We start from the raw sequence: 13,084 nt of genomic DNA on the forward strand, positions 1-13,084 counted from the left end.
ATTGATATGAATTCTTGCAGATTCATTCTTGCATAAAAAAACAACTGTCTGTGCCATTTACATTTTCCTGACTGAACTAGATAATTAATTGAAAAATTGTGTGCAGAGAGGCAAAAAAACAACACCTTGCAGAAGCTCATCATGTAGGGAACCTGCTTGGCTAGGGCTGGACGGAGCACCATCGCAGTGGCCGTCTCCGTTTGGGGTCAGAGAGATGTGACAGTTCCAGCCCGTCTCCAAACCCATCTTCTCTGCAAACACCTACAGGCGAGGATAACATTAGGACCTAACAAAAAATGACATCCCAAATACATTTTCACTGATGAGTGGGTTTTCCTATCAGTGTCGTACTTTGCTGCGCAGCTCGTCCTCCATTGAGAAGTACACGAAGCGGATGCAGGCTCCCACTAGGTTCTCGATGAGCCGTACAGTATCCAGTCGAGCCTGAAACTGGGACGACACCATTCCCATGAAGATCTGACCACTCAGAGCCTGCACACAGTCCTCCTTCTCCAAACCTTCTCCTATACCCTCTGAAACATATACAGTACACATGGATGTCATAGTTAGCAAGATTGATTTAGTTTAAATAATTGAGGTTAAACTATTCATTTTTATCTAGAAATCAATAAATGATAGGCCACATGATCATTCATCTATTCAACTATACTTTCAATATCACTTTTAAGGTTACTATCGGTGCTTCTATATAGCTCTTTCCAGCCATCCATCCATCCATTCACATATTCATCCATCCAAGTTTTTATCCAGGTATCCATCAATCCATCCATTAATCCACGTATCGACCATACATTCATTTATTTTCTTTTAGGCTTAGTCCCTTTATTAATCTGGGGTCGCCACAGCGGAATGAACCGCCAACTTATCCAGCACATGTTTTACGCAGCGGAAGCCCTTCCAGCCGCAACCCATTTCTGGGAAACATCCATACACACTCACTCACACTCATACACTACGGGCAATTTAGCCTCCCCAAATCACCTGTACCGCATGTCTTTGGACTGTGGGGGAAACTAGAACACCCGGAGGAAACCCACGCGAACGCAGGGAGAACATGCAAACTCCACACAGAAACCCCAACTGACCCAGTCGAGGCTCGAACCAGTGACCTTCTTGCTGGGAGGCGACAGCACTGCCTACTGCGCCACTGCGTCGCCCCGTATTGATCATTCTAATCAATAAATCCATCCATCCACCCAAGCACAATTCAATTATCCATCTACTTATTCATCCGCATATCCATCCAAGCATGTATCCTTCCATCATCCATCTACCCATCAATGTATTCACCCATCAACCTATTGATTCATCTATGTCCATTCTACCTTGTGTTCATCTATCATCCACCAATTAACCCACATATCCTTCAAATCACCCACCAATCCATCCATCCATCCATCTCTCCAGGTATGCAGCAATCTATCAATCCATCCACCCAAGTATCTATTTATTTAGATATCCATCCACTGATGTACACATCAGTCTATCTATATGTCCATCAATAAAGAGATCAATAATTGATAGACAAACATATCAACAGATACAACTTCTCTCACCATCAGAGCTCCAGCTGTTCCTGCGGCTGCCGTGTTTGATTGGGGTGGTGCTAGGAAGCTCCACCCCGGAAAAGAGTGCGGGGCCTGGAGCCAACTCCACACACTTTCCATTGAGCTGTCCAGACAGTGTGACCTGCATAGGCTTATAGGCGAATGCAGAACAATATCCAGACAGACAGGCACGTTGGTAGAAATCTAGTACCTTTTTCCTATGAGGAATAACACCAGTGCTTTAGTACACACACAAAATTGTCCACTTTGTATATTCAGAAAACTGAATGACTAGCATGTCAGCATTTAAATCAACAGTTTCTAACCTATCCGAGCCAGAGAGTGGATAGATATCCGCCCCATCCCAGAAATCAGTGCAGGCTTCCAGGATGAGGTCAGCCGAGCCGTGGGAGAGCATCTGTACATTATCTGAAAAGATTTCAAAGAGCAAAGGTCAGAGATTAAACAAACCACCAGGGACAAACAGGAAGTGGAAGAGAAAAACATGTTTTGTCCATACTGGTAGTGTTGTCCCTGACGAACAGACTAATGAGGTGACTGATGGGGGGCTGGCGTTTGGTAAAGTGATGGAGGCGTCGGGGGGCAGATTCTTTGGCCTTTTCTCCGGAAGGGAGCTGGTACAGAGCCAGATGATTCTCATGTTTAAATAGTTCCCTCGCACCGGGAGTGAAACCTGACATACAACAGACGGAAAATAACAATCTGAATGCTGAAGAAGAGCATAATTATAAGATGAGAAGATACTACACTCAACTTTTAATAAACTGGTCAAGAGATTTAAAAATCTATATGCTAAATGCTAAACTATAAATCCTGAACATGGATGTTTAGTAGTACCTATAAGGCGAGACAGTTCACAGAGCCCCCAAGGAACGTGAACAGGAAGAACCGCCCCATGGCATTCCTGCAGCGCCAGGTTGGACAGGTGATCTGAGAATCTGCAGAGCTGCTGGGTGACGGTGGCATTGCACAGATTCAACAGGATGTTCAAACCAAGGGGCTTCAAGGAGGACAGGTGATTCTGCCAACCGGAGTCATCAAACTGGATGCTGACAGGGTTCTGCTGATCCTGAGACAGGCTCAACATCTCCAAATGATAGTCGCACACGAAATCATCTGCCTCACACAAATCATCACCAAGACCACATTGCTGAAAGCAGAGAGATACACAAAACACATGAGCCCAAATGCATCAGCAAAACCTGGGGACGCACAATATTATCAGAATGTTTGATAAATCGGTTGATAATGGTTTTAAATATAATATTGGCAGTCTGATATTTGAAATTATGGTGATAAGATAATGTGTTGATTATGAGCCTACATTAACTTAATTGTCTACTAGGAGTGCTAGAAGTAAGATCAGGTCACCAATCTGCTCATTCCTGAGGTGAATGTTTGCCAAAAATGAATGAGCACCACTGCAAACTGTATATTAACAGATTCATTTGAAAACAACATCAATCAGGACTAACAAAAATCAGAAACAACTATCTGATTCTGTAATGACTAATTGATATTTGCGCAATAATTCCAAAATGAAGTCTAATAATTATAAAATATTAATGATAACAATGATGAAAACAACATTAACAATGAATTACAATTCTCATGATCATGCTGCCTTGAATGTGCTTGAATGCGAGTTATCTGCTATAAAACGTCCTACTGTTATTTTATGAAAAATAAATTAGCATCAAACAAAAATGAAGCATTGTAGTAGGAAATATGCATTTTGCACTATTGTTTTATATGCATGTTAATTTAATAAACAAAAAATATAACTGCTAGAAAACATAAATGTAAGATTAGAATAAATCATTCAATTCAATGCTGAAAGCTGCAAAGCAGTCATCAGTAGCTAAATAGAAAAATAATATGCATCTCAAGAAAGAATTGACAAATGAAAGGAAGAAAAGTCTCACCACTTTTTAAAAGTTTTGGTTTCGGTTTGTGTCATTTTTAATGCACAGTCTCGTTAAGCAGGCAAGTGATTGACAGCTAATATGAACCAATATAGCTGCTGGGAAGACCGATTCAGCACATTTTTAGAAAAAAAAAAAAATCAAAACAGGTTGCAATACAACCATTATTTGCTGTCACACAAACACTCCCAAATATATTATAAGGTTGCATAGATTAAATTTCGGGCGCATATGCGACCAAAATGGTCGCAATTTTGAGCCCTCATTACTTTTTGTCATAAAATCACGTCTGATTTGATTTAATGGCTTTATGGGCTATGAGGGAGAAAAAAACCCCCAAACCTGACACTTGTAAATTAACAAATTCCAAAAAAAATAAATAAATAAAAACAAACAAACCAAAAATATCTCGGAATCTGCATTAGTCAGGAGTTAAAAATATTGGTTTATGAGATAAACCAATTCAATATTAATTAAGATTAAAAATTCAATATTATGTAAAGACCAGGGAGACAGACCAACCTGTTGCAAAACAACTAGTATCAACGTGAACCAACCATGTTGCCGCTTTGGCTTGTGTCTGGCCTTGTCTGGACCAAAAAGCTATGTGTGAACACACCAAACGGACAGTAGATGAGTGATTCGAGAGAGCACATTCTGCAGCTGCGTTCGAGCACTTTATTTTCCGCACTGGAACTATAAATAAACTTCTGACGTACACATCCAGAGTAAAGAAAGCAGCATTTAAACCATTATCACAGTACATGTCAGTCACCACGCTGGGACTCACTCGTGCAAATATGCCTGATAATCTAATAATCCATATCGTTTGCAAATATTTGAGAAATGTAGCAAAGCTCTTTGTATTCCTTTGTTACTTAAATTGTTGTCTTGCTACGTCACTTCAGTTTTTGTTTTGGCACTCTGATTATTTGCTGAATAACCAATCAGAACGATCTCTTCAACCAATACCCTGCACCGATTCCACATGTTGAACTCGCTCCAACATTAGCCTGATGAGAGATGACATGTGGAACACACCAAACCAACTAACAGACGAAGCCCGACGGTCAACCATTGGTTTGGTGTGTCCCAGACTTTAAGGTGTAGTCCTACCTGAACAATGTCATCTTCTCCACCCTCAGTGTCATGGCTGAAACTGACGTTGGAGCCCGATGGGTGTTTGGAACGGGTGGTTTGGGGTCCTCGTCGCTGGCGTTGGGTGTCCGAGGAGCGGGCAGTGTCGTGTGACGTCTCACTGGGTTCCTGCTCGGCCATGTGGAGGGAGGGCTCAAACGCTGGTAAACACAGTAGTGCTTCGCCTTCCTGAGGCTAAACACAAAAACCACACTCATACAGACTGAAGGGAGACAAAATACAGTGGCTCAAGTCTAGAACTGAATATTTTCACAAGTTCTATAATAGCCATTTTGCTGTTCTGATGCTTTTGTCTAGTCATGTGTAGTACCTCATCTCGATCCTCCTCACCCTCTGTCCTGCAGAGGGAATTGACTGACAGGTCGTCCCTGAGGTCATCCTGGCTGTCATGAGGAGGTTCGACTCGTCCACTGAAGAACAGTACGGTCTCGGGACTGGGATTGGGCCAGGATAGGATACCCTGCTTATCCACACAGCACAGCACCTATGAGCAGGCCAGGACATAAAATAAAACCAGACACCTCACTGTTATTAATAAAGCTTGTGATTCTGTGAATTTGAAGGAATTGCTTTTTAAACAAATGTCCATACAATGGAACGTTCAAAATAGTTTTTTTGTCAATTATTTTTGTGTACTGAAGTTTCTTTGGACTATTGGCAAGTAATGCCTGTTTATTTTCATTCAAAATTTAAAAGATGCCACTACCGTGACTAAAGTGCGCTGTTTCTATCAAATCATGTTAAAAGGAAAGTTTACACAAAATTTTTATTAACGCTGTACAATTGAAGTCAGAATTATTAAACCCCCTGAATTATTAGCCCCCTGTTTATTTTTTTCCCCAATTTCTGTTTAACGGAGAGAAGATTTTCTCAACACATTTCTAAACATATTAGTTTTAATAACTCATTTCTAATAACTGATTTATTTTATCTTTGCCATGATGACAGTAAATAATATTTTACTAGATATTTTTCAAGACACTTCTGTACAGCTTAGAGTGACATTTAAATGCTTAACTAGGTTAATTAGGTTAACTAGGCAGGTTAGGGTAATTAGGCAAGTTATTGTATAATGATGGTTTGTTCTGTATACAATTGAAAAAGTATATAGCTTAAAGGGGTTAATAATTTTGACCTTAAAATGGTTTTAAAAAAATTAAAACCTGCTTTTATTCTAGCCGGAATAAAACAAATAAGACTTTCTCCAGAAGAAAAAATATTGTCAGACATACTGTGAAAATGTCATTGCTCTGTTAAACATAATTTGGGAAATATTTAAAATGAAAAAATATCATTTATTTAATTTGTATAATAATTCTGATTTCAACTATATATAGCAACCCTTATAATTAAGTGGTTTTAAACATATAGGAGAATCTTTTGTGTTGTTGTTGAACACAAAGAAGCTATTTTGAAGAATGTTAGAAACCTAAAGCCATTGGCATAGATTTATAGAAGGGAAAAGAAAAAGAACATTATTGAAGCTACCCGTTTTCAACATTCTTTAAAGTCTCTTCTTCTGTGTTTAACAGAAGACATGTTAAGAAAGTAGAGGGAGAGTAAACGATTACAGAATTGTCTTTTTTAGGTTGCACAATTCCAGTAAAACAAAATCTGATTAAAAGTGATAGTTCACCCCAAAAATGAAAATTGTGTCATCGGTTTCTCTCCCTCCACTTGTTCTAAACCTGTTTGAGATTCTTTCTTCTGTTGAAACTGGTTAGCCATGGACTACCATAGGTATTTTTCTTCCTACTATGGATGTCAACGGCAGCTGGTTTCCAACATGCTTTAGAACAGTTTCTTAACCACGTTCCTGGAGGACCACCAGCTCTGCTTATTTTTCATGTCTCCTTAACTAAACACACCTGATTCACATCATCAGCTCATTAGCAGAGATAGAAACCCTTTAATGTGTGTGAAAAACAAAGACATCCAAAACATGCAGTGTTGGTGGTCTTCCAGGTACATGGTTGAGAAACACTGCTTTTGAATATCTTGTTTTGTGTTCAACAGAAGAAACAAATTCATAAATGTTTAAAATAACTTGAGTGTGAGTAAATGGTGAGGAGATGTTCATTTTTGGGTGAAATACCCCTTTAAGAGATTACCGCACTCGTGCCACGGCAATATTGTAAACATTGATAATCTATTTAATTGCTATTAAATGAATTAATTGAATATATATTTTAAATATGTACATGTTTTAGCCTATTTGAAGGATTCCACACTTGCCCTCTTGTCTTATTTACTGTGAACTCTTCTTGCTATTTGTTTATACATACAGAGGGATGTGTAGTAAATTGTTGTTTGTGGTAACTGACACCAGGAGACAAGTTCAGAATCTCAAATATGTAAACAAATGTTCAAGAATCAAGAAGGAATGAAGTAATGCTGCTTTAAATGATCTATTCATCTAAATATTTGAGCTTTACAACTGCTCTTCTCAATGTCAGCTCCTTCTGTAAATTGATCATACGGTTCAAATAAACCATAAGTACAATCTTAAAGTGAACATTAATTCTTTTTTTCCATCAATTTAGAAATAGGAAGTGTAATATCTCTCATATGACGCCAGGGGGAGCACTCACAGTGACTGAACCCAATGTGTGCAGCAGACTGGAGGTATAACACAAGGTTTGGGACTCTCCCTTCAATACACTGACCAGGTGTCTCCACACACAGCGTAGCATCTCCTGTAAACACGCACACATAATACACACACGCACACAACATGAGTCTCATATTCAACAGAAACTCAAATCCATCTATCAGCAGCTCTTGGTTTCGAATGGCTCTGCAAAAGTGTCAGGAATTATGAAACCTGGTTTGAAACAAACACACACACACACACACACGCACACGCAGACGCAGAGTCTGGGTGAGTTAAGCAGGAAAAAAAGCAGTGGTATCATGTCCAGTCTTGGATTTGTCCAGCTGCATTTAGAGATTTAGAGGAGTTTCATTAATGCACAAGAATAAGATTAATCTACCTTGCAGCAGAAAGCAGGTAAAGGGAGAGGGAGGTTTAATTGACTGAATGACTGGAGGTTTAGAACTTGAAGCAAACAAGTTGAAGCTTGAGGCAGCAGCTACAGGAGAGCAGCACTGCGGGAACTGAAGACGGTTAGTTCTTAGCATTAATGTGAAGTCTATGTAAAATCAAAACTGTCCACAATACTAACGTCAAATATTGTCAATAAATGATCAAATCGCTTTTTAGGTTTTTAGGCAAACTTGTACACTTGTTTTAGTCAAGATTTTATTTTTTAATTCACACTACCAGTGTTGGGGGTTATGCATTACAAGTAAAGTGAGTTACGTAATAATATTACATTTCTAAGTAACAAGTACAGTAACGCATTACTTAAAAAAATTAAGTAATAATATCTGAGTTACTTTATAAAAAATGTAACACAAGTTCTTACTTTGATTATATACAGCTACTCTGCTAACATGAAAATGACTGTCATATTTCCTAGTTCCTCTGAAAAGCCCGCCCTCAAGAGGCTCTGATTGGTCAACTAACATACTGTAATGTGCTGTGATTAGCGGATTGGCTTCATGTCACCACGTCAAGCCCCTACAAGCATGCAATTTTGCGCTGTGTAAACAGTAGCTGTTAGCCATAACAGTTTGTGCCTGAATGAGACAGAAAATGAAGAGCACACAGCTGAACCTCAAGCCTGCTCTCTAATATAAAATCTGACATGTGTCTTTCACATATATTCGGAATAAGCATGTGTTAGTAATATGAAGCATTCACATATTTTATGCGAGTTTGTTATTTGAGATGAAGAACGCATGGAAGTACCCGCATAGAGACACTGCACGCGCTGGTGAAGATTATGGCTGTTTACAGCGGTTTGACTGATAAATATGAATTTGTAGCTAAATTGTTAGCAGTGTCAAACAGCATTTCCCATCGTTTACATCCTTGTTTACGTCCTCCGTTAACGCTAGACACTGTGCATATAATTGATCAATTTTAACAAATAAAAATACTTACAGGTTGTGCCTCACGATCCACAGCTTAGTCGCTTGAAGGAATTTTTAGCTGAATCCAGCACTGAACTGAGAGAGATTCTGGAAGCTGTCCTGTGTCAAATGCTAGCTATATATATTTTTTTTCATTCAAAATTAAAATTATGCACAAAAACTTCTCTTTTTGTCTCGTGTCACAAATAGAGAAACAGACCAATCTCTGTGGATTGGACTGAACGGCATTTTAGCTTTCTCTGCTATAACATTTCAGTGCCTCTGGCCACGCCCCGTTGCTGTGCGGGATGTGTGCTCGTGGTGAATGCGCAAAACCTGAAGCGTTTGTGATCTCACTAGCTTGGCTGTATTTTTTTGTAGTCCCCAAACTTTGTTCGCTGTAGGTTTTGCTAAGCTAACTGTAAAAGCCAATGTCTCCCTTTGCATTGAACTTTGAGCGTCTTACATTCAGAGATGTTGTTTGTTCACACAGCTACATTACACATCATTAACTAAAATATGAAACCATAGTGGACCACCCCTTTTAGCTGTAATGTCTAACAAACATGAAAAAGCAAAAGTGTCCAACTTTGATTTCACTGGTGTTAAAAAAAACATCTTCAAATTTATAGAGAGAGACACACAGACACACACAGATACCCACGCACACAGCTGTTAAATGAACCAAAAAGAATGCTTAGGAACTTTTTATATTCTAAAATCAAAACACAGTATAGATTCCAACACTTTCAGCCTGCTTATGTCTGATCTGTCCATGCAGACAACTACTTACCTTGCTTTTAAAATGAAAAAGAGAGACTTGATCATGCAGTAGTTCTCCAAACGTACATTAACTCAGATAGAAATGTTTGAAAACGTAGTCCAGACAAGCACCACCACTATAGAGAGAGTGTGTACTCTATCATGCAAACCTCAGGCAGGCAGAAGGTGGGCAGGCAAAGGCCGAGGGGGGGCAAAGGTCAGCGTGAGGGGTGCCAAACTAACCGGCAGCACAAGAAGCCAAAAATGAGCAAATAAATAAATAAGACCACGGGAGTATTGGCTGATTTTGCAAGATCGATTAAACCAGGTGAAATGAAATGCCTGTGGGGTTTTTAAAAGAAATAATAATCAATAAAATGGCTGATAAGCAAATAATAAAAAAGCGAACAGCTCTTTTTCATAGTGATTCCCTGATATGAGTGGAACAAAAAGGGAAAAACCAACCAAACAAAAAAAAAAAACATGGGAGTTTTGTGAGGGTCCAGAGCAGGGGAGAAGGATCACAAGAAGCGTGTGGTGAAGGGGTGTGAGCGGGGAAGGAGGAATACAGAGGATATACCTGGGAGGACACCACTTCCGTGTAGCTGCTTAGAGTGTCCTCAGAGAACTTAGCAAGCTGGGATGAGAGAAAAGTCTGATTAAACACCTGAGCAGAGGGTCAGACCTCCGGTTTTAACTCTGGCCAGCTCCGCAATCCCTCTCTAAACCTCCCTACTACTACTAGTGTGAGCCCAGCCAATGAGCTTTACTTCCTCATGCAGTGTTGTGGCTGCAAATTAAAGTTAATACACACAGTCATCATCATAGGTGGAGGGGTTTCATTTTAGCAGCAGTATCAGTCGGGTGAGATTTGGGTAGTTGAGCCTGCATTTATGTGCGATCTGGTAATGAATTGCATAAATATGCGAATGAATAAATGTGTGGCGATCGGTAAGACTTACCAGGCCAGTAGGAGAATTACGACTCGACTCAGCTAACACACGGGCCTCTCCATATGCGTTCACCAGAACCCACATTACAGGAAACAGTAGAGGTAAAATGGGCAACACACCCATCATCTATATAAAACAAACATTACAATTGTTTGATTAATTCTATCAATACTATTCATATTCTGTTTATTTGTATTAAAGCGTAAAATCTTTGACTGCAACAGAAGTTTGAATAAGTATTAAATGACTATTACAAAATAAATTATTTTATTTTTATAGATAGATAGATAGAATGACAGAACGAGATATATATAGATAGATAGATAGATAGATAGATAGATAGATAAATAGATAGATAGATAGATAGATAGATAGATAGATAGATAGATAGATAGATAGATAGATAGATAGATAGATAGATAGATAGATAGATAGATAGATAGATAGATAGATAGATAGATAGATATATATATATATATATATATATATATATATATATATATATATATATATATATATATAAATATTTGTATTAAAGCATACAAAATGACCGCAACATTGCTTGTAATTTTAGGAATAGTAATTATTGTTATGCGTATGAGAAGTTTGAATAAGTTAACTATTCCAAAATACATAATTTTCAAAACTCTTTAATTGAAAATTCATACTGATTGACATTACTATTGATAGCTAGATAGAGATAGAAGATTAAAATCGCAATTAATTACATCCAAAATAAGTTAGTTTTGATGTGTCAATTTTCATAATATGTGTGTGCTGTGTGTATATATATATATATATATATAAACACATAAATAATATGTACATGTACATATTCAAGTCAAGAACATTTTTATTTATATTTAAATATAAAATAAATATGTATACGATTCAAATTATAAAAAAAATAAAAATCTTCATATTTGTAACAAAACTGTTTTGTTTCCATGCATGCATGTGCATCACATATACATAATTAATATATAATACACATATATTATGTCATATATTATCTCAAAAAAACATTTATTTTGGAGGCGATTAATCTTTGCAATAAATCTTTGCCCAGCAATACCATACTGTAAACACACACACACACACACAAACACCCACCCACACATAATCTATAATTTGATTTTAAGCAAAAATGTACTATAATCAGAGTCTGAAAGCTGTACGAAACTGTTCTGGATTAAAAGAAAATGCCTTAATTTAAATAACAATCAACCTGCAACTGAAGGAAGTTGAAGGGTCCAGGGGTGAGACCAGGAGTGTCACAGAAGTATCGGATTGTATTAATAGAGAAAAAGGCCACCTATAAACAAGAAAACATGACTGTCAACAAGCGGACATGCATATTTACACCTATTTTTTTTATGTTATGAACACTACAACCATTTTAACACATCTTGGGTCTGCTTGTAAGTGTTGCATGAGAAAGCATTTCTGCTGCGAAAAGTTCACTCCAATATTGTATGTTTCTTCATAAACAACATGTAGCAAGTATATAGCAAAATATTGTTAATAAATAGGTTGACAAAAAAAATCTCACATTATTTTTTGCATTAGTGGAGCGAAATTTGAACAATGAAACACTACATACATACTTTACATACTATTCAATGCCATACAGAGTGAATAAAGCAAATTGTTAATGTGTGTATCAAATTGGATGTTGCTGAAACAGACCAAGCGTGCACGTGTTCAGTTTGTCATACCAATACAGCAGGACAGGCGAATTTGGCAATAATTGACTGCACTGTGAAGCGCTCATTATCGAGGGCTGTGATGGGACGGGACAGAGCCAGGTCAAGACTGTTCCTGTTGACAAAACAAAAACAGATTAAAACAAATGTCCTGTTATCATTTATTCAAATAAAATAACATCAATTTTTTTTGTTTAGCACTGGCAGAAGGTTTAATTAAAAAGTTCACCCTAAATAAAATATAAAGATTTACTACTAATTTGCTCATCCTCAGGCAATCCAATTCTTTCAGTAGAACATTAAATATGACGTTTTGATGTCACTGTGGTCCTTGGTGATTCATAAAATGCTGTTCAATGACAATCAGCACTTTGAGAATCAAATATATATCAAATGAATGGCTCTTATGAGTTAAAACAAAAAACCAAAAATTATTCACAAATGACTTGTAATCCGATAGTTAAGACAGATTGTACCATTTCAAAAGATCTCAATAAAACTGCACATTATTTCATTTGTTTTGAGATCACTTTAATGTTCTAAGCCAAAAGCCAAAAAAAGTCACCTATAGCGGAGAAAATAAGTATTGAACATGTCACCATTTTCACCAGGTGCTGTTGACTTGTTGGAAACAACCAAAAAAAATCTATATATGCAGAGAAAACACATCTAATTAGTTTACAAATTAGGTTAGGTGTAATCAAATGAAATGACGCAAAGAAAAAGTATTGAACACATGAAGAAAGGGAGATGTAGAAAGGCAGTGAAAGCCCAGACAGCAGCTAAAATCTCTCAGAAGTTCTTCAGCAACCCTCTGTCCTTCCTTATTGTAAATTAGTATTAGTTGCTTCAGTCCAACATCTACATTAGCAGGATGATCCAAAACACAGCCAAGGAAACTCTCAAATGCTTTCAGAGAAAGAAAAAAAAGCTGTAGAATGGCCCAGTTAATCACCCGACTCAAATCCAATATAAAATACAAATTAAAGATCAGATTAGATAGACAAGACTCA

At 37.6% G+C, this 13,084-nt stretch overlaps 1 protein-coding gene across 2 annotated transcripts in view; it reads right to left on the bottom strand.

Moving 5' to 3' along the window:
* Positions 1 to 13,084, bottom strand: part of tmem94 (transmembrane protein 94) — a 51,699-nt gene that overhangs the window by 21,164 nt on the left and 17,451 nt on the right. Inside the window, exons 8-20 of one of the 2 annotated variants that reach the window (XM_056469221.1) lie at positions 12,084 to 12,186; positions 11,594 to 11,680; positions 10,375 to 10,491; positions 9,993 to 10,049; positions 7,264 to 7,368; positions 4,983 to 5,156; positions 4,631 to 4,846; positions 2,427 to 2,739; positions 2,089 to 2,262; positions 1,895 to 1,997; positions 1,578 to 1,786; positions 352 to 533; positions 126 to 261 (exon numbers count right to left, since the gene is read on the bottom strand). In XM_056469221.1, the coding sequence (XP_056325196.1) occupies positions 126 to 261; positions 352 to 533; positions 1,578 to 1,786; positions 1,895 to 1,997; positions 2,089 to 2,262; positions 2,427 to 2,739; positions 4,631 to 4,846; positions 4,983 to 5,156; positions 7,264 to 7,368; positions 9,993 to 10,049; positions 10,375 to 10,491; positions 11,594 to 11,680; positions 12,084 to 12,186 (1,976 nt within the window). The remainder of the gene's footprint in view (positions 1 to 125; positions 262 to 351; positions 534 to 1,577; positions 1,787 to 1,894; positions 1,998 to 2,088; positions 2,263 to 2,426; positions 2,740 to 4,630; positions 4,847 to 4,982; positions 5,157 to 7,263; positions 7,369 to 9,992; positions 10,050 to 10,374; positions 10,492 to 11,593; positions 11,681 to 12,083; positions 12,187 to 13,084) is intronic. The other variant, XM_056469222.1, reaches the window with a different exon arrangement.

The sequence above is a fragment of the Danio aesculapii genome, chromosome 12, assembly GCF_903798145.1.
Source record: "Danio aesculapii chromosome 12, fDanAes4.1, whole genome shotgun sequence".
NCBI lineage: Eukaryota > Metazoa > Chordata > Actinopteri > Cypriniformes > Danionidae > Danio > Danio aesculapii.